Genomic DNA, 23,543 nt, shown 5'->3' with positions numbered 1-23,543 from the left:
GTGTGTGTGTGTGTGTTTCCAGCCACCTCTGGGGACAGTAATGCTTTTAGACGCTTCACAACACATACATTTGCTATCAGCATCTATTCCTTTGCGGATGATGTCACCCACCTAGAGGTATGCCTCTGACAGTGCTGGGCTCAGTAATCTTGGTAGCGTGTTCTGTAAATGCATCCTGCTGTAGTGTGTTCATGTAGTTAGGTGTAGGTTCAACTCCCAGCCCTTCCCACTGTTTGTGTGTGTGTGTTTCCAGCCGCCTCTGGGGACAGTAATGCATTTAGATGCTTCACAACACATACATTTGCTATCAGCGTCTATTCCTTTGCGGATGATGTCACCCACCTAGAAGTATGCCTCTGACAGTGCTGTGCTTAGTAATCTCGGTAGCACGTTCTGTAAATGCATCATGTTGTAGTGTGTTCATGTAGTTAGATGTAGGTTCAACTCCCAGCCCTTCCCACTGTGTGTGTGTGTGTGTGTGTGTGTGTGTGTGTGTGTTTCCAGCCACCTCTGGGGACAGTAATGCTTTTAGACGCTTCACAACACATACATTTGCTATCAGCGTCTATTCCTTTGCGGATGATGTCACCCACCTAGAGGTATGTCTCTGACAGTGCTGTGCTTAGTAATCGCAGTAGCGCATTTTGTAAATGCATTCTGCTGTAGTGTGTTCACGTAGTTAGGTGTAGGTTTAACTCCCAGCCCTTCCCACTGTGTGTGTGTGTGTGTTTCCAGCCGCCTCTGGGGACAGTAATGCTTTTAGACGCTTCACAACACATACATTTGCTATCAGCGTCTATTCCTTTGTGGATGATGTCACCCACCTAGAAGTATGCCTCTGACAGTGCTGTGCTTAGTAATCTCAGTAGTGTGTTCTGTAAATACATCATGCTGTAGTGTGTTCATGTAGTTAGGTGTAGGTTCAACTCCCAGCCCTTCTCACTGTGTGTGTGTTTCCAGCCACCTCTGGGGACAGTAATGCTTTTAGACGCTTCACAACACATACATTTGCTATCAGCGTCTATTCCTTTGCGGATGATGTCACCCACCTAGAAGTATGCCTCTGACAGTACTGTGCTTAGTAATCTCAGTAGCGTGCTCTGTAAATGCATCATGCTGCAGTGTGTTCATGTAGTTAGGTGTAGGTTCAACTCCCATCCCTTCCCACTGTGTGTGTGTGTTTCCAGCCACTTCTGGGGACAGTAATGCTTTTAGACGCTTCACAACACATACATTTGTTATTAGCGTCTATTCCTTTGCAGATGATGTCACCCACCTAGACGTATGCTTCTGACAGTGCTGTGTTCAGTACTCCGAGTAGCGCGTTCTGTCATTGTGTCATACTGTTGTGCGATAGGGTAGGTAGGTGTAAGGTCAATTCCCATGCCTGCCAGATGTGTGTGTGTGTGTGTGTGTGTGTGTCTATGCTCCCAGCCACATGGGTTCTTAGGTTATGGTTTTAGACGCTTCGCAACACACATATATCCTGCTGACATCTCTGTGTTTGCGGATGTTGAGACGCAGCTAGTGGACTGCCTGTGTGTCTGCTGTGGTTAGCGACCTCCGTAGCGTGTTCTCTACCTGCGTCCTGCTGTGGTGTGATAGGGTACTGACGTGTAGGTTCCACTACCGGCCTTGCCACATGTGTCTGTCTGTATCTCTCTCGATGTATATACATATACATATTTTATGCCCATGGCGCTGCTCTTGCATGGACAGCTGTCAGTCCCATGTATCGCATATGTGCACAGCTTACACATAGCAATGTGGTACGATGCAGATCCAAATGTCCATGCAACGTCCCTGTTCCGGGAGGTGTTACACGCCCTACAGACATCTGCTGTATATCTTGGCAGACAGCTATCCTTGCTGTACTGTCACTGTACTCATACATGCTATAGACTTAGTGTATCATTGCCTGTTTATGGTGTGTGTATGTCTATCTGAGCTGTGTGCATGGTTGTGTGTATGTCCCACTATAATCATCTGTGCAAGTGTCGCCAATATAGGTAATCCATGTAGACTGCTGTTTAATGTGCATTTCAGCACATACCTGCGGACAGTACTGCCCCTCCTACTGCGGCACATTTCATCGTCTTGCAGTGGATAATAATGTTTCCACACACATGTATCTGTGTCTGTTCATAACACTCCACCTCAAGGAGCATATATCTGGACAAGGCTTTATGTGATAGTGGGACACTCAGGGCCAGTCATGACATGTTGCTCTTAGAAACATTGATAGTGGGCACAGTGATATGTTATGCATGTGTATGGCATTTCTGTCTGATCTGGTGTCTTCATCGCATGTTTGTTGTTGTTTCCTGTCGTCAGTTATCATGAGGGTGCCGGACTGTTACTGTTACGTGGAACACAGCAAACATATGAGGCATACTTCTACACAGTCTGCGTACATCTGTGCAGTTGCAGAGTATGTGTCTGGTACAACATACCTACTGTCTGACTACAATACACACACTGTGTATGGCAGCATGACAGACCGCATGACATTACTTTGTATTTGCACGACACACCCACGCAGACAGTTGTACTCCTCACACAGGTCTACATCTGCTTATCCACACTAATTGTTCTTTCATGTACCATATGTGTGCGTCGTATTTGCACTTTCCGTCAGTGGTGGGGCTCACATACGACTATGGGGGCCTGGTAATTGTTATGTTGACACGTCATGACACCCTGGGGGACACTTACCTTTGTGTCTGGTTACCTTCCACATTGACCTTCGTGGGGCATACGTTGTCATTCACATCGTCCGGGGTATGACTTATACATGTTTGCACATTTGTCCTGCTGTCTTTCTTCTCACCTGTCCGCCTATTATCACCGGTTCAGTACATGTATTTTGGACAGGTTAGCACTTTCATACCCTTGACCTGTTGTCATTATGTGTACACACCCTGACGTTCAGCCTTTGCCCTTGTTACTTTTCACATAGTGATGTGCCTTCCTAGCTGATTGCTGCCTAGGCATTACGGACTGTGCGGTAGGTGATGGTGACCGCTATTTCCATTGCATGATTAGTGACACTCATAACATCCGTATGCATGGCTACGCCAGTATTCGCACAATGGTCTGACTTTGTCTGGGGTATTTATAATATAGTCCCTATCTGTATTTCCTGTACTATGCCTTACTGCAGCTGTGTTATTCTGACAGTTTTCCAGTTATGGGTACCATCTTGGTCGTACGCATGTCCATCCATGGGAATCGCCTACATGACACTGATTTAGGGCTGTACATATTTCCAACCTGCTTTCCGCATTATCCGGTGGATGCTTTGCACCATTAGTGGGGATAAAGGCATGTGCTATACCCACATCCCTCCCACGGGGCGGGCCTACGGATTCTCTGCCAAACAACACCTAGGCCCATTTCTGCATACCCAGGTTCCCATGCCTGCAACCCTCTACGGTACACATTACACATGGTTAATGTGTGCGGTACTGGGATGTGGACGCACTTATATGCACTCCCCACTCTAGGGATATCTGTTCATATGTCCTGCATTTCATGGACACGTGTCATCACCCTTGAACCTGCTTTTAGTGCATGTATAGCTGATTCGTATTTGCAGCTGCCACTTCTAAGGCCAATCGTGCGGTGCTGCAAATGGATAAATTTTTGGAGTCCTACAATGGACACCAGTATGCATGTTTAAAGTGTAGAACTTGCTGGACTGTCACTTTCTGGCCAGTGATTTTGACTGCTGCTGTATGTTCCCCATTCGTGGATGTCTGTTTGACTACCCATATTATCTATTACTTGGCATATTTATATCCATGTGTCATCTATACGGGACATAGGTCTGTTGTGTGTACATATATACATGTAAACTCCTCGTTTCATACCTTGCTTTGTTAATGTCTGTCTAATATGACTGTCCTAAAAGAACTCTACCCTCTCCAAATCATAACAGTCCTATGAGCAATTCAACCTATAAGATCAATCTAGACTAACACATATTAACTCAAGATTAGGCCATTTTTGTCTTACTCAACTAATTGCGAATTATCGTGAATATAATGAACTGTAACCAACTGTAGTTTCTACTGTAAAGATCTTTTTCATTGTATGCTATGTAAATTGTCTATATGTCTTTGTAACTATCTGTCATTGTTAACCCTGTCGGAGCTTTTCTCCCTGGGACTCCGCTGACAATGGACATATATCCAGTCGGACTATCCCGGTCAGCAAATGTAAAATAAAATAAAATAAATAAATAAATTACCTGTGTACACACATCTATAACCATACCATACCTTTCCACTGTACAGATACTGGCAGAGTGTACGGATGGTTTACCCTTTATCTTAGGTGTGTTTTACATTGACCTGTGTCTATCTGACAATTTGCTGGCATTTCATGTGAGACTTACGGTGGCACCTTCTGACAAGTAGGTCAGGTTACAGATGCATAACCTTCATCAATCCCTGCTACTAACACACCCGTTATTCTATCCACTTTCTATGTTTGTCTTAGCACATATCATGTGTTTCTCACTATTTGTACCAGTACTTTGCATGGCATTGTCCAGTTCCATACTTTCAGAGGCTGACAGTTTTGAGACATGTATAACTAACGTGGGGGTAACGGCATTAGGTTACTCTGCTGTGAGTGGATCACACATGCACAGGCACACTTGCATTCCCTTATTGTGGGTTACGCACAGGCGCACATGCATATCCGTATTCCGGGTTACATATGTTTACCGAGTCTGTGTGCTTACGTGGCCTGTATTAGTTGTGACAGTTCCAGGGACATATCTCTGATCTGGTTAACGGACGTATGTGGAACACACTTCCACCTTTACATATGTAACTGTCTTTGTGGCACAGACGCATTAATTACACGTTCACATTTATATGTTCTATAGTCGTAATTCAAACAGGACTGCGTTTATGTTGGCCGGTTGCTGTGACCACTACACGTTTGGTGTTCTGTCTCATTTCTATGCATACCCATGGTACATAGCTACATTAACATATCCTCCCCCACACTCACTTACGTCACAGGCATCCATTCTCCTGCTGGGAAAAGAGTGGTAATACATGTTACACATTCCCTATTCCCTAATGCTCTTGACCCAGGATGCATATGGCGTAACCTCAGGGATATTCAGATCACAGAGGCTTATAGCCCCAATGCATACAGGTCTTTGATTGTCATGGTGTTCCTGTGGTGCTCTGGGTTTGGTCTTGTCCGCCTAGTGTACAGAACTGCCCTGACCGTGTACGAATGTCAGACGAGGCACATGGGCACGGTTTGTCCATGTTCATTATACCATAACCCCCCCATTATTCCAAACCGTGCACGCTGATTGGGCAGCGTGCCCGTTGTAAATCGAGTTATAGTAATGGAAAACGGTCCGGTCGCCCGGACCTATTTCCATTAGTATACCTCGGTATTTAAAACCTGTCTCGCTATGTTACATGGATTTAACATAGCGTGACAGCTTTAAATAAGCCATGGAGATGTCCGTTGCTTACTTTGAGGCAGTCTCGCTATGCTATACACATTTAACATAGCGAGACAGGTTGTAAAACAAAGTGACGGGGACAGCAAGCTCTCCGTTGCTTTTTTGTAGTTTTTTGCTATGTTAACTGGGTTTAGCATAGCGAGACAGTTTCGACATTAGCAACGGACATCTCGCACAGTACATCAGCGCTGCCGCGGATGCCAGACTTCTGCGGATGGGCAGCAGACAGGCATTCTACTATGCCATTATGTAAGGGAATTAATAGTTTATTTTCTTACATGATGTCATGGTATAATAGCAATAACCCACTTCTGGGTGTAGGTAATGCTGTATTTACCCACGGTTGCCTTGTTTGGTTCCTCGGGCTTCGCCCTCGGGACCGCACCACACCAACCGTGGGTATATCCAGCATTACCCACACCCAGGCGTGGGTTATTGCTATGATATTCAATCCGTGTTTACAGACACGGGTGTTTGGACAACCGACAATAGCTTATGCTGTTGGCATACAATGATGTGGGTGGTGCCGGTTATCATACATATTCCATGTTGTGTGTTGTTCCCATTCACAATTGTCTATCCCCTGTCATCATTCATACGTGTATATTTATGTAGCACATGACTGAACTATGTATTACTTGCAGGTATGCTGTGTTACAGTGAACATATGTGATGGCTGGTTACAGTGTATATGTGTACGTACCTCTGTGATACTGGGGACTGCCACACATCCTTCGCAGCATTTCATGCGTATGTACATACTATTATTCGGTGGCCTGTTGAAGGTTGTGTGAGCACCGCTTACATGTGTCCCTATTTGTGCACGCATCGTGTTGGTCTTTATCCAGCTTTTGTTGCTGTCATGGGTTGGAAAGTGGTGTTGGTGTGTCATTGGGTTGTATTTCTACTGCCGATACTTCAGTGGGGGGGTGGGCTTAGCACTTGTTCCTCTTTGCAGGGGAGGCCCCATTATGGACATTTGTGTCCTGCGTGGACACTTGACACGTGCCATATGTCCTGTGATATTAACACAGTAGTGTATTTCTTACCTTCATTACTACTTGCATGTTACAGGCATTTTGTATCTGGTACACATGACTATTATATTGGATAGCTTAAGCTATTCACATGCTATGCAATAACCGTTCATTCTTGCATATACGTGTTATTCTATCCTTTGCATTGGCCGTGGGTGTTTTACCATACAGATCCACACATCTACGAGTGATGTCCCACCTTGACAATCTGTGCATGTGGCAACCCTGCTGGGGTGGCCTGCTTGGTGGACGGCTGTTCCGCCCTGTGTATTGTGTTTGGCATGTCTGCATAGCTACTCATCAGTACCGTGGCTGCACATACTGCTTTGTCCAGATGTGTACAGTTATGGACACCATGGCGTGTGAACACCTATGGGGTTTCGACAGGTCAGTAACCACACGCGGGATGTACACATTCTGCCGGCACATTCACATGCAGCCATTTGGATTTCAATACCTGGGATGGGATGTTGACATATGTGGGGTACATATTTGCAAGCCTGTCACTGCCTAGGACAATACTTCCTACTACATATGGGGTATACCCGCTCTGTGTAGGTGTGCAGCTGCGCATGGCTGCTAGCTGGATTGGGTGGACATTCGGACATGGGTGCAGGTTACCTGCTATGACGGGGTTGTTGTGTATTACATTTGCAAGCATGGGTTCTGCTTCTGGATATTCCGATTCGGCATATGCCATCCTATGTGTATGTGACAGTTACATTGCTGTGTATGGCACATTTTCCTGTACATATGTTTGTGTGTGTTTGGGATTTCTGGTTTCTTTATGGTTGTTATATGGCCACGACTGCCTGGCTGTGTACTATCACTACCACTGTGGGACTGCTGGTGACCATGCCCATGGGGCTGGTCGTGTGTATTTGCGGCGCGCTGACATGATGCAGTACACCTCCGCTGGGTATGACTGCTGACAGTGCAATACGTAACGGACACAGTATTCTGAGTATCATGTGTTCCATGAACGGGAACATTTTGTATGTCGTGCATTTATGTTTTGGTTCTCCATTTTGTGTGGACGGGTACTATGTAGCATACTTTGCATACGTTTCATTATCCACGGACACTGGTAGGTGCGGTTACTATTGCAGGTGGCCTGTAAGACTCGGCACATTAGGTTGCTCATCGCCTGCCGACTTGGCCATGCCTCCGAGCGCAACCTAGTTAGGCTCCCTGGACTCGCGCACGTACCCTATGCACGTGGTTGTGGTTGCAGCGCACACTCATTACTATGCATGTGGCACTGCTACACCATTTGTACGCTGCACGCCTTACACCGGCCTTGCGCCAAGCTTCATGAATCCGGGGGAATGTCAAAATAACAGAATGTGAATTAATACCCATTTTCTGAAATAAAAGAAGCCTATAACTCTTGTGATTATTTATTGTGTAAGTCACTATTTTTTCTCTTAAGTCACCCGTTTTAGAAGAGATTAAGAGGGACAGAACTAAATGGAGTCACAATCAGGGACATCCCTGAAGGGATAGTTCAGCGTTATATAGTCTCATGCAGCGAATTGCTTGTGTGTTCTATTTTGTGTGTGTATATCTCCCTGAAAAGATGGAATGCTTAACCATTTGCAACTGTTGAAGTGTGCTGTGCTGTGCTTAATTTTAATCCACTCTTCCAGTACTGCCTAAGTACTTTTCTCCTCTCAAATGGGAATTTGTTGTTACAATTGAATAAGTGTGTGTGTGTGTGTGTGTGTGTGTGTGTGTGTGTGTGTGTGTGTGTGTGTGTGTGTGTGTGTGTGTGTGAGGGGGGGGGTAACAGAAATATTGGTACACTCACTGTACAAACACATAATACTGTTACTGGAATTAAAATAAGACATCCTTTTCACACACCACAACCCTTCCATTCATCCTTTCAGGGTGACAAAGATGTTTTACTGAATTGCTACAAGGAAGAGCTAGCTAATTGCATTAGATGATATGCAAATATGCTTCTTACTCTAGGTGCGCCTGGTTGTTTACTCGGAGATGTTAAGTTCTAGGTACTCATTAACTGTATGAATTATACAGTGTTTAATATAGTAGTCCATTAAAGGTCTAGATTATATTCTGTAATTAGAAAAAAATAACATCTAGTACCATTCCAGTATGTGTGTTTAATGTATGGTTTAAAAAAAAAGTTTATTGCATCTATGTAATAAAACTAATTATTTCCTTTCATGCTTTGCTTCACTAAACCACCGTAACATTTATTACAACTTTTGGGAAAAGCTTTTTGCATGTCCCTATGCTTTTTTTATTTCCAAACAAAGTTCTTACTTTAAAATTAGCTGCTACATCCTACAGGTTAGCTGTTGCCAGGCACTTGTCACTTTTCCTAACAAACTTGAGCAGTAGCCTCTTACAACTATTCATAGTTGCTAAACATCAAATAGACTGATTTCTACTTGGAATATGCAATTTACATTTACAAAGAAAAAGGCATAACAGTAAAAGTTTTCTTGTTAACAAAACAAATAAATGAATGAATGAAGCAATGTCAGATGGGGAGGGGCAAAACAGTTTTACACCTGCTAGGGAACCCATCCATTCATTCGTTCATTCAAAAATCAAATGTTGTCTTTCTAATATTTGATAAGTATTACCTGTAGATCCAGCAATAATGTTTCTGAAGTTCCTTCTCTTATTCGCTAACAACTGCAGTATCACATGTAAGAATCCATCCTTTCTCAATTAAGTCTTTGCAAAGTGACCCCCAAGTCTTCCTTAACAGTGTCTAAAGTTGAGGGGGTCAGGCAGGCTCCTGGTCTATGCAGGGCATAGGGAATTCTGTAGCCCCGCACTAAGTCCATATGCATGCACTTAGTGACGATATGACTTCTGTGGCCCAAATTGGTGGATACCAGCTTTGTACTTCCACGGTCAGTGTCTTTTAGTACTAAGTGCGTATCACGTCACAGAAAAGGGTTTGACTGACTGCCTCTTTTTCCACAACCTTTTTTGCATTAAATGGTTCTTATTCATTTTTATATAAAACTCCCATTTAAATAAAAACCCTCAATAAAGACAAGTGTCTTTAATTCATTCTAACCCTCCCCACAACTCACGATTTCTAGTACTTCAATTTTCCTTTTTATGAGTAGATGCTATGCTAATGCTGTGGAAGTTGGAACACGTTGGTTCCATAAAGAAACATAAACAGACTACAGTCACACCTCTCAAGCTCTCAGCCAAATTCTGACAGGCTGACCGACTGCTCATGAAGCTGATGTCATCACACACACACCTGCACATGATGATGTCAGCAAAAAAAAAAAAAAAAAAAAAAAAAAAAAATCACAATAAATAAATAAATAAATACATTTAAAAAAGTGGGAAATTCAGAAATTAAGGGGACCACTTAGGAATTTGTGGTGCCCCATTATTTGGACCTCAAAAACAGTAAATAGCAAGGAATTTGGTACAGGTGAGAGGTATGAAGTTAAGAAAAGCTGATTCTTATTTGCAGATGATATTATTTTATACCTGATAAAACCAGAAGTGGACATTTCAGTGTTGTGGAACATTTTGAGGCAATTTCACATCTTTTCAAAACACAAAATAAATGAAGATGCAACAAAGGCAATACCTGTAAATTATGCACCCACACACAAATTGGTTTACAGGAAAATGATAAAAATGGAGTACTTAGGAGTATGGATTAAAAATGATTCTGGTGTGGCAACTAAGGATATGTGGGAAGAGACTAAACAAAAAATATTACAAAAACTGAGAAACTGGAGGCTCTCTTATATGGATAAGGATAGTAAGATAAAAGCAGTTAAAATGTTTTTATTCCCTTTAGTTTATACACAGGTCAAGCATATGTTTATCGACAAGAGGAGAAGTTGTGGATAGCAATTAATAAAGAGCTGAAGGATTTTATCTGGGAGGGGAAGAAAGAAAGAGTCAAGTGGGATAAGCTGATTCCAATAGAACAGGGCAGTTTGGGATTACCTGATTTGAAGGGGCATTTCAGAGCTACATAGCTGAGTTACAAAAGTTTGCTGAGTACTTGAATTTGACATCTAATTTTTTGAAATTTACCTGTTCTTATGATTCATCACACATACACTACCTAGATGTTGAAATCACTAAGGATGTTGCCCAACAGAGGATCATAAGTAACATTTTCAGGAAAAGTACATACTTTAATAATATGTTACATTATATGAGCTGTCACTCTGAAAAACAAAAAAAAAAGGAATAGTGAAAGGGCAATTTGTGCATTTATCACGTATGGTATCAGAGGACGAACAGTTCCAGGTAGTGAGTCGAAAACTGACTACAATATTTACAGGTAGAGGTTGTCCAACTGAACTAGTTGTCACTATTTGTGATGAAGTTAAACAGAAAAGAAACCAGGGGTTATATGTACCTATAATTAGAGCCCAGGAGACATTCAGATCTAACAGGGACACAGTTGTAAACACCAGTGTCTTTCAAGACAGTTTTGTCACCAAATACATGACTGATAGTAACAGCATTCTGAAATTTTGAAAGATAATTGGAACATTTTCAGTTGTTATGAAAATGCTGTAGAAACAGTGAGAGCAGGATCTAGAATGGTACTAGGAAAGGTAAATCACTAAAACAATACCTTAAAGGTCAGAACAGAGAAAGTAAGGGGGCATTAACAAATAAAAAAGGGGCATGTTCAAGGGTGGATTTTGCACTCAATGCAAGCATATACTCGAGAAAGACTATGAGGATTAATCAGTTGAATATTTTCTCTGATTTTCATTGCAATTGCAATACTTCTTACATAGTTTACCTAGTCAAGTGTCAAGAGTGTGTTGTTTTTTATGTAGGAAAAAACAAAAGAAAACTTTGTGATAGAATATATGAACATTTTTGGATGTAAAAAAAACAAAAGGATTCTAATGCTTTGTATAGATATTTATTGAAGTTTCCTACTCGCAAGTTTTTATTTTCTGGGTTAGATACTGTCACAAAGAATAGTAGAGGGGGGGATCTTGGGATGATTTAATTGAACTGTGTGAACTTAAATGGCAAATCAGATTAAATGCTCAAACATCACCGGGTTTGAATGATGGACTTTCACTGGCTAGTGTTTTAAGGTTACATTCATATGATGGTTTCTAGTTTCATTAATGGAGATTTCCTCTAATGTGTTATGATAGTCATCATGCTTAGAAAGTTACATAAAGGGTATTTGCATAAGTGGGACCAGATCACAAATCTTGAATGGCAGATTCAGAAAGATCTTCCGAAAGCTGCACTTATACAGGTAACAGGCATTAATGCAGAAGCTGTTACTTAATCTACAGAAGCATAATCTGATAGCAAAATGCAGACCAGGTAAATATTATGTGACATATATGTTGAGTAGAGTGTATTTAAAAATAAGGAATGCAGAACTGTTAGAAGAGCCTGATATTCTTTGTGTGGTACCACAGTTTACGATTGACAGAAGAAACATTAAAGAATTTCAAAGGTACACTGATGCCATCTTAGAAACATAACTATCGAAAGATGTTCTGATGAAATGATAGCCTGAGTAAAAGGTACTGAGAAGAAAAACAATCAGTCTTATTTTTCATTCAATGTCAAAATAAGTTGTATCCAAAATTTAATGTTGAAAGCCAACAAAATTATAGCTATCGATAGTTCCCAATTGGCTGAGAAAAATACATGAGAGGAAGCATGAACTACTAAGTGCAAAAAAAAAAAAAAAAAAAACGAGAGACAGAACTAGAACAAGTAAACCTGGTATACCAGCTACAGTATAGACCATAATAACAATCTTAAGGAAGAAATGCAGGCATACTCAGTTCAAGATTAGAGAAGACAAAGGACCTCATATACATACACATATACACACACACACACACACACACACACACACACACACACACACACACACACACACACACACACACAGATATATATATATATATATATATATATATATATATATATATACACACATAAAACCATCCATCTGTTTTCTAATTCGCACTTTATGATTCATAGGATCATCGGGATACCATGCTGTATTGCAGCAGCCACTAAGCAGAAGGTACTGAATCCCATTACAATGATGTGCCAGCATTGTTAGCATAGTTGGTAATGTATCAGTCTTATAATCTCTAGGTCAAGAGTTCGATCCTCACACAGGACTGTTTCAACTTTTGGGGTGAGAGGTTAGCATAATGGTTAAGGTATTTACCATACAGGCACAAGGTGCAGGATTTGATTCAACATAGGTTTCTGGCTAAGTTTAAAATGGTCCAAATCTGTAAATTTTGATGTCTGTAATTTCAAGGGTTTTAATGAATTTGCCATTTAAGTGCAGTCATAGGCAGCATATTCTAACTTTTCTTATGGCCTGTCTGGCTTTCTAGTTTAGAATAATAGTCATCTGGTAGGAGAGCTTTAACACCTTAGAAATATAGTACAAATGAGTTGTGTAGGATAGTCATACTGAGAGAATGGACTGGCTGTTTATGTATTCATGTAACTGCTTGTAATTTTTTTTTAGCCATTTGCTAAGTGTACAAATATTAAAAAGAAGATGGCAGTAATTTGTACTGAAGGTATTTGGTTTTTGATATTAATGCAATGAAGACATGTTTAAAGCTAAGTTTGGTAATGCCAGTAGTTGTTGCACCACTAGATGACTAGCAGTTATTCTAGGGTAGTTAGTGTAATGCAAATCTATGAGCCTATAAAAATGCATACTCTAAATCATTTACTGGCTAAGCACAAACCTACAGACAATTTAAAGAATGTCAGTTCACCTACTGTTTGTCTTTGGGAATGGAAAGGAAACCACAGCAGTGCACCCAGAGAAGAAAGATATGTATTTTTAGGACCATATACAGATTCCACAAAGAAAGAGATCTTGCTAAAAATAAAACAGGAGAACCCCATAATATGAGGATGCCACACTACTTCTGGCACTACCTGACTAATATATATCTCACATATGTGGACTGTTTTCCCAGGTTTCCTGAAATAATTAGACTAACAGACACTGTGCATGCAAGTGTGATTAGTGAATTAGAGTCTATATTTTTGAGGTAGGGAATTTCTGATGTTTTTATGTCTAACGCTTTTCCAAAGTCCACAAGTCAGGAATTTAGATGATCTGTGTGGATGCAAATTATGACATATAATGTCTAATCTGCACCGTTCTCATTCCAATTGGTAAATAGAGAGAATTAGCTGAATAATGAAGAATGTCACATTGAAAAGATGTAACAAACACTACAAGGATTGTCATCCTGAAATTTTGGACATAAGAAAATTAATGCAGGTAGTAAGTCTTTGACCAGCTCAACTCTTAAAGGGCAGAACGTTAAAAAAAAATATTTACTTCAGCTGCATTGTCAATGCCCTAAAATGCATATAATGTCAATGGATGCTAAAATAAATAATCAGTAAAAAAGTATACTGTAATAGGAAATGTAGAATACTAACAAGTGTACAGATTGGAGACAAAGTAAGAATCTTTTTCTTAAGTTTGTATTGTATTTTCAATTTGTAAAATAATCACAACAATATTTACAGCCAAAGATTTGTGAATGTAATAAATAAAAAAAATTCAACTAACCCTCACACACAAAATAAAAAAAAAAACACTCTTTACAGGAGTGTCAAATAACCATCAAGTTATTCAAGTTATTATACATTACATTAAATTTAAAATGCAGTTATTTTTGTTGTCAAGCAGATTTCTAAGTTTTGTACATGCATTGTAGCAAGAGGTAATTGTCGTTGTTACTGACTTAACTGTAATCATTTCCAGGTGACGGACTTCGGTTGCAATATTTATAAATTCTTTGAAGGAGGGTATAGATTTATTCTTCCAATTCTGAGTTATAACATTTCTCTCTATAGATAGTATAGACCACAAAATGTGATACTTCATTTTTTAACACATATAGGAATAGGAGCATTGAAAAGGAAAATGATTTAGATAAAACAAACTTATCTCCCAAAAAGTATGTAAAAAGATTAATGTGATTCTCTCCTCACAACTCTATATAACTTAGATAAGAGACCCTGTCCCAATGTGTATTAATTAAGAATATTAGATATTCAATTAATTTTGGGATATGATCTCTTATCCTTGGTTGCATTAACTTAATTTCCCTTTCTACATGTTGTCTGCAGGACTGTACATCTAGCCACGTCTTTATCTAAATTATACATTATAGTCAACAGAAAGTAGCTTTTTGTCTTTCATTAATTGAAACCAGTATAGCAGATTTTTCTCTTTAAATTTGATCATTGTTTCTAACTTTGAGGTGGAGATGTTATTTTGGGTCTATGCCATAGGGAATATAAGGAAGATCCATGCTTTATATGCCAGGTTTCTGTATATAACATTTTTAAAGTGTTTAATATAGTAGAAATGAAATAGGAGTCACTTGTTTGGTGACTTTTCCCTATAAGGTAATCCTTTAATAACCAATATAAACTATTATTTAGTGTGAGAAAATTATTAGAATATTTATTATGTTTAGAGTTTATAAAAAGATTTCCTAAAAACTCTTTCCACCTAGCTGTGTGTTATTAATCCAAAGATATATATTTTTTATAATTAATAATAATGAATATCATTCTAGATCTGGTAGTCCTATCCCTCCTACTGCCCAGTCTCTCAGATGATGGTTTAAAGCTATTCTTGGTTTATTGGGATACCAGAGAAATCTCAAAATTGAAGTGTTAAATTCTTTAATATAATTTTTTGTGTGGGGGTAATGATAATGATAGTGATTGTATAATATGTAAGCTTTTTGTTAAGATAATCATTTTGATTATAGATATCCTCGCTTCCATTGGGAAGAAAATTTTATTCCATTGGTCTATTAGATTCTTTATATTGTTTATAAAGTTAGTATAATTATGATTTATAATATTGTTACTGTATGTTATAATCATTCCTAAATAATTAATTTTCTTCTCGTTGACAATATATTTAATGAATTTATTTTTTATTCTATTCCTATTTGTATTTATAGGTAGAATTTTTGTTTTGTGGATTAAATGTTAAACCAGATTTTCTTTGAAATACATCCATTGCTAAGAACATTGCAGATAGAGAATTATCATTGTTATTTAATGTCAGTATATGTCATCAGCAAACAATTTAGAGTTTAAATTCTCATTTATGTTAATACCTTTTATATCTATATTTGATATGAGAAAATTAGCAAATGTTTCCATAATTAGGGTAAAAAGCAGAGGTGAAAGGAAACATCCTTTTTTGGTTCCTTTCAAAATTTGAGGTCCAGGAAGAAAAATAACCAGAACTGACACAACCTGACCTGTTAGAAATTGTAGAAACTGTGACTGTCTAGACTCGCAAAGAGAGACTCCAAAAATGTCAAAAAAAAGAAGAAACAGTGCCCGCAATAAACCAAAATACTCAGTTCTCAAAAAAAGCACTTGGAAGGAGAAATAACACTTCTATTAATTGGACTCAGTGTTCAACTTAACATTTATTAAAGTGCAAAGCAAATGAATATGCCATAAAAGCTTAACTATGTCACTGCATTTTCATCTTTCACAAGAACACTTCAGTTTTTCTGTATACATTTATCTGATGGCATTATACCCTTGCCATCTACTGTCATCTACTCATAATTCATTGTCATTTTTACTCTCTGTCAAGTGTCAACTTCATCTTTAATTTCTAAAATCACTTCCTACTCTACTACCACTCCAATCCCTCTCTTAGTCCACTCAACTCTTTCATAACTTCCTCCAACTGTCTGAATCCTATGCTGGTAAAATCATTACTTCACTCTTCTATTTTCACACAATTTGATTAAATACTACACTTCCTCTTATCTACCCTACCATCTGCCCTTCTCCACAAAAATTTAAATTATACTCCATCTGTTTTCCTACCCATAATTTTAATTATTTCCAGTATATTTAATACTCATACTGTTTCTATATTGTTAATTTACATTTATGTCCCACCAAACTTTTTTTGTACATTTTAAGAACCTTTTATGCATATCTTTTTTACATTTTATCTGAAATTTGTAACTCTGTGTTTAAACTGTATTCTAAGTGCATATGCATATGATGGCTGTTCTAATTGCATGTCTGCTTCTACATTATCCTATGCAATTTATTGGAACCTTTCTCACCATGTCTTAATTGAAAATGGGTACTTGCACAGTTTGACTTCATTGGTAAACAGATGGCAGTAAAAATAAATAAGATATGAGTGAGTGTCTTACAGATGAGAGTGTTTTCTGTATATATTCTGCTTTATCACTGTGAATTCCTTGTGTAATTCCTTATAATAGACTGGAAATGAGATGCTGTGATATAGTTGCTATCCAAGAGTAAACTGGTAGAGCATGGGGTAGTCATGCAGTTGGATGGATTTGAAGTTAAGTACATCAGGTCTGGTGGAAATTGTAAAGAACAAGTGTATACTCCCAACCTCTTCTGTCCATAAAAGTGTGATTGGCAGGGGCTGTGGTCTAATGATAGTCATCAATGATCACCAAATAATATTCACTAGGTGACTTAAAAGCATATGATAAATGTGCTGTTCTGTCTCAGATAGTAAGCATCTCTGAAACATAAATAAGTTTTACATTGTACAATTGTAAATCAGAGGTACAATTATGGCTCTCTGGGGTTTCTCCCATCTCAGACTGACACATTGCCTTCCAATGCAATCTTACCAGTATTAAATACAACTCACCCAAGTTTATTTTTCACATATGTACACATACACAATATTTTCTATTTTTCACACATTCACACATACACAATATTTTCCAGGATGAGTTAATGACATCTCTTCATTTTCAACACCTACTTCCCTGTCTTCATTACAATGCTGCTACCAGACAGACCAATTTGGCACACATATAACACAATTAGCCATTTATCCTTAGAATAAGTGAAGTACTAAATATTTGTACAACTACAAGTGCATGAATAGTATATTTTCAAAGAAGTGAAAACAAGCAGTTGAGTTTACTTCAGTTTAATATTTATTTACTTATTTCTTTGTTTGTTTTTGCTGTATGTTTTTGGTGAGTGAGATGTGTACCTTTCAACTTCTTAGCATGATAATTGGGGACAAAATTAAAAATAATGAGTGGACAAAGACCAAAAATAAAGGCAGGTTTCAAAATCTGCATTTATAAAGTTGGTAGATTAACAGTTTTTGCATTACTGGTTTGCATTTTCTAAAGATTATGAAGTCTGAAGCTCAAATATATGTCATTTATTGATTGCAACTTTAGATGATTTGCCAGAAAACCACATATTTTAAAAGGGCTAAAAATATGAGAAATAAATCTTGGCATTCTGCAAAATTCTGGACAGATTTACTTAACATTTGTTTATTGGGAAAGTCCGACTTTGAAAAAGCCAATTTTCAGCAGAGGCCCAGGGAGAAACACTCCAGACACATGTCTTTCTAATGTGGGAGGAAACTGGATCACCCAGAGGAAACCCACATGAATACAGGGAAGGATGTGCAGACTCTGCACAGAAGGCTCCCCAGCTGAGCATTGAACCAAAGAACCTATTACTCTGAGACAACAGCACAAACCACTGTGCCACTGAATCACTGTGCTATCTGTATGAGAGGTATGCTAAGATATCCATTTGGTTTGTCACCCATTTTTATTGGAAGAATTTTGGGGAGAGAAGATAATTTAAAATAGATTCAAATGGTGGCACTGTGGAAAGAAACTATAACATCAATATCACATCAGTTGTTTTGCATATACATATAGATTAAAGATGATTACACCAGCACTCTTAACTGCACTGTAATCATCAATATATAAAGTGGTAAAAAGAGTATTAAATTTGATAAATCAAGTATTGCATTAAAATGTGATAGAGACAGTATAATTAGTTTTTATAGCATTTACTATATTTTATAGGAGAAAAAAGAAAGTACATAGAGCCAGAATCGATGAAGAGTCAAGCAGTTGAAGATCTAAAAATGGTAACTATGTAAATATTTGAATTATCCTTTTAGAATGTTGGTGAAGCATTCAGACACTAACAATTGCAAACAAGTGAACAAAGTTTGTTGAGTATTTTTGTTTGTTTGTTTTAGATATACTGTTGGTTTACTTCAATTTAGATCTCTTTGCAATCCATTATTACTGTAGAAATGATCAAATCATGTTGCTCCAGGCTATAATGAATATACTAGCAGAAAAAAAGTTGTGCAGAATTCACAAAAAGTAAAAATTCATGTCAGAGTACAATGGGTGCTATTCATAGTCACTGGTGAGCAATAGAGCAGGGCTGGACCACAGTACACTTGCATAACTAGGCCCAAAATGGTTCAGAAAGATTTGTACACAAATGGATAAGACCACATAACATTTTGTTCCATCATGTAAATATTGTATTACATACAGAGAAAGGGTAAGGGGGACATATACATTCTTCCACCATTTCGTAAATATGTACTCCATGCATAGACTACATTTATTACTGTAAATGGTTCATGTCCCAGACCACTGCTTGTAAATGCTTCATCTCACTTGCTTACACTTATCTAGGGTACCAGATATTGTCAGAATTTTGTGGTGCATGGTTAGGCTTAAAGGTTGTTAGCCTAGTTCACACCTATGAACCTATAAACTTATTTGGAAACCATTCTTTTCCTTGTCATGTACAATTCAGCAAGCCAGAACAAGTAGAGTATTAGCTGGTCTCTAGTGAGTAGCTTACACACTAGTAACTATTTACTACATAATACTACTGAACTTGCTAGCACAGCAATGCCCCTCCCTGATAGCATCAAAACACACAAACAAACAAAAACAACTAAAAGGGAGGAAATCCATACTAGCAACAGTGTTCCCAAGGGTCCAAGCAAAACCTGTTAATTCAAACAAACTCGTCCCATGCCACGCACACTAATGCTAGCAAGCTTCTTCCATGGGAGCTTGCACAGGACTAGAGTCCCACATTACCATATTATGACAAACACTTCCAACATGCCTATGGAATGAAAAATATTTCTGAATCACTCCTAAGCATTACAGAAGACCACAGTACAGCAGTGACAGGAAGGTTAGTAAAGCATATTTAACACATACATTAGTTACCCATAGACACAGAGTAAGGTCTAGTCCTGTCACTTCTGCACTGTGCAGCACTGTCATCCTAGAGAGAACTTCACTTTACTCAATATATATATGCTGCAAGATTTACAACCCCAGCCTTTAGGAACAAAACAAAAATATTACATTTTCTTTGGTATAATATTAGAATGTAAGTGAAGCATTCAGACACTAAAAATTACAAACAAATGAACAAAGTTTGCATTAACAAACAGTGAAGATAGGACTATGAAGAAAAACAGTGGACAAATAATAGACAAATACACACACACACACACACACACACACACACACACACACACACACACACACACACACACACACACACACACACACCTTGTAACATCTTCCATGAAACTACATCACAGTAAACAAAGATTTGGCAGTTCTAATACAGAAGAAGAAAGAAATGCATAAAAATAAAAATGTCAGAAGACAGTGGATGTACTCTGAGGTCCTCCCAGACTGCTAAGCTTCTCACTCTATCCAGATAATTGAGCCCAATGACCCTGTGAATTAACTGCATTTTTTCCATTTGGGTCTAAGATCTGATCTTTTAAGTCACAATCCAAATTTCATCTCAGGTGCTGACTTTGTGGGAACATGGGCAAAATTCTTGGCTAGGCTTATAATGCCTCTGGGCAAATAGCCTAGTATCATCCTATGAACCTATGACCAAAACTGAGGACAGGGACATAGAATGAACAAGTCAGTTGAGAAGTTTTTCTTATATCTTTGCCATCAGTGTCCAGTACAATGCCTACAATAATGCTACTACTGTACCCATCCACTGATCAGTCTGGTCAGACTCCTGCTCCCCTCTACTATCACTCATGAACAGGACTCTTGTACTCCTCCACCTGATGGGCTACATCTCATCACCTGCACATCTCTCCTGTGGAAAGCAGTCCACTCATAGGTTCATCAGTGTGCACTAGGCTAATGATCCCTGGGGCCTTTTTAAGCCTTGTTCTGAATCTCAGATCTCTGAATGGTACTCTTGGTAGTGTAACCAGGGGCCTGGAAGATAAAATATTTATAAGCAGAGGCCTGGGAGGTGAGACATTAACAGGCTGCCTGTGTCCATTAGAGATAAGTGCTAAACCAAGAGTGAATTTCCAGTTCCTCATCCAGCTGTACAAGTTAAACTTGAATTGGATAAAGGAGGAACTCTGCTTTACATGAATGGGAAGCCTGTTCCAGAGAAGGGGTAGTCTCAGGGATACATACCTGTCTCTCCAGCAAGTCATATTTATATCACAGGCAATGTTTATATCTTTAGAATAGTTAATTCTGTATAGTTTGTTTTGCAAATATACTTGAAGTCAGTCAGAGTGGGGTCCAAAGGTCCCTTGTATGCCAGACATAGACCTTACCTCAACAGCCTGTAGAATGCAGAATACAGGGCTAGGACTTTGAAATGGTCTGCATAGTACATGTTATTTATGTCTTGTACTATTTTAATGAGGAACCTGTGGATTTTCCATTTGTTGAAGGTGCAAGTTAGGGAATATATCAAAGGGGGCATTGTACTCAGTGTTAGGTCTGATGAGCGCCAAATGCAATGGAATAATGACCTCCTTGGATTTAGATGCCACATCTTTGTTTATAAGTTACACAAGTTATAATAATTTACTCACTACAACAGGAGTACTATCCTGGGGGTCCCATTATGGACAAATGCAATATGTTAACTTAAAGTTCATCTTCCACTTTATGCTGTAGTAAATTGCACGAGGAAAAATACTGAGCATAATACTTTATAAGCCATTAACAATGTACACTGGATTTCTCACTTCTGTCCACTAGTGTGGCACTATTTAATCCATTTGTATGTAATTTATAGGCTAGATAACTATCCATGTGTCCTTCCAAGATCCTGACAACTGGGTCAACTCTTAGGGTTGCGTTATCAATATGGTAGTTACCAGGGGTGGTGGACTTCTCAAAGTATATTATTATACATTCATTGGCATTTAGTTTTAGTTTCATGGCTATGACATAAGTTATTTGTCTGTGTCAGAACTTCCTGAAAAATAGGATCAGCAGGAAATTCTATGACTGCTCCTAATTTGCAATTGTCTGTAAATTTAGTCAGCCAGAGGCCATTGACATTGGTGCTGACTTCAGAGTAGTAGATGCTAAAAGTAGGTGTATCAGGACTGATCCCTAATAGACAGCACTGATGACTGGCTTTTTGTGGAAGTGAACTCTCCAATTCTAACTTCCTCAGTCCTGTCTATGAACCTGCTTGCTATCCACTGGTTGACATAAGGGTTTATACTTAACATCTTCAGTTTGTCAACAATGCCAGCGTAGGGTATTGTGTCAAATGTGTTGGTCAGGTAAAGGTAGGCAGCATGAACCATTTTGCCCTCATCCATTACTATGGTGACCTTCTCAAAGAAGTTCACCAGGATGAGAAGGCATGACTTGTCCTTGACAAAACCAAGCTGGATTGGATCCAGTGTGTGGCAGTTTCCTATGTCATTATTTATCATTTCCATGATAATGGAAAAAAAGAAAAATATGGCTTCTGGGTTTGAGGTAATGGCTTCAAAACTGGCTGCTTCTTTCTCAGCATTGGACTCTTCCATTTCAGCTGAGGCTAAGAGGAAAACATAAGCAGTAGGCAAAAATGATACAACCTTGTATCCCCAAACTGGAGACTTGCCAGATCCTTGATGTCCTGTCCACAAAAATTGCAAACAGAAGATAAGTCACATGCTTTACAAAGTCCTAAAACCTCCAAGAATAATCCTCTTAACTCATTGTCCCCAGGGAGCACTGGAAACTAACTTGCAATATACCTCTTCACTAAATCAAGCTATGAGCACAAAGTGCAAACAGCAAACTATTGAGCACAACCTCATGACAGTGGTAGCATTCTTTAGATTCCAAGTATTAAACGGATTTTGTAAATCACGATGAGCAGGGCATATAGTATTTTTATATTTTTAATGTAAAATATTTCCTCCAACAATAATAAAATATGGTACAGCAACAATGAAACATTAGGCGGAAGAAATATTTTAAATCAAAAATAAAAAAAAAATATATATATATATATATATATATATATATATATATATATACACACTATTAAAAAAAATATAAAAAATAACAGATAGGGCATTCTCTAAGCTTAATAATGCCCTGCAGGATGCGTACTATTTGGGAAATAATGCCATTGGGCCACACAACATCCCTGGGTGGATGCTCTTTTCTCAGTAACACCCACCCTGTCTGGCATAATTGCTTGCTTATAACATATCACACAGTAAACAATGCATTGCTGTATGACCTAGTGCAAGTGAATTACATACAAATGGATTAAATAGTGCCACACTAGTGGACAGAAGTGAGAAATCCAGTGTACATTGTTAATGGCTTATAAAGTATTATGCTCAGTATTTTTCCTCATGCAATTTACTACAGCATAAAGTGGAAGATGAACTTTAAGTTAACATATTGCATTTGTCCATAATGGGACCCCCAGGATAGTACTCCTGCTCCAGATTGCACGGTGTACAATTTGATTATAAATACAGTCCTTGCTCACCTAATACTTGCCAAGCAAAAAGGAGATGCAGTATGAGTATGGTGTTGGTGGTTGGGGCAATCATCTGAAATGTCACAACCTGCTAGAGTGAGTCCTGAAATAGGGAGACTGCATGGATGAAAGATCAAAATTGCATACACTAAGTTTGAGATGCCATTTCTCAAAATATTCCCTTTGCTCCAAGGTATAGCAACCTCTGAGTTGGTATATGTGTAGGTTTGGGGGGTATGGGAGGCTTGACCCCATAAGGAGGCGCATGCTTGCCCCCTTGCAAAATCAGCAGTTGGCATTTTGAATGACGAGATTTCAGTAGGGAGCCAGTTGAGGGT

At 38.7% G+C, this 23,543-nt stretch overlaps 1 protein-coding gene across 2 annotated transcripts in view; it reads left to right on the top strand.

Moving 5' to 3' along the window:
• PARVG (parvin gamma) overlaps window positions 1-23,543 on the top strand; it is a 3,368,585-nt gene that overhangs the window by 621,368 nt on the left and 2,723,674 nt on the right. For both annotated transcript variants that reach the window (XM_044088047.1, XM_044088046.1), the window contains exon 3: window positions 18,453-18,517. In XM_044088047.1, coding sequence (XP_043943982.1) covers window positions 18,453-18,517 — 65 coding nt within the window. The remainder of the gene's footprint in view (window positions 1-18,452; window positions 18,518-23,543) is intronic.

Source organism: Protopterus annectens, chromosome 11.part0 (genome assembly GCF_019279795.1).
Source record: "Protopterus annectens isolate FY-2018-M chromosome 11.part0, PAN1.0, whole genome shotgun sequence".
NCBI lineage: Eukaryota > Metazoa > Chordata > Ceratodontiformes > Protopteridae > Protopterus > Protopterus annectens.
Note: the sequence above shows the minus strand (reverse complement) of the source record. Positions and strands in the feature narration are given on the sequence as shown.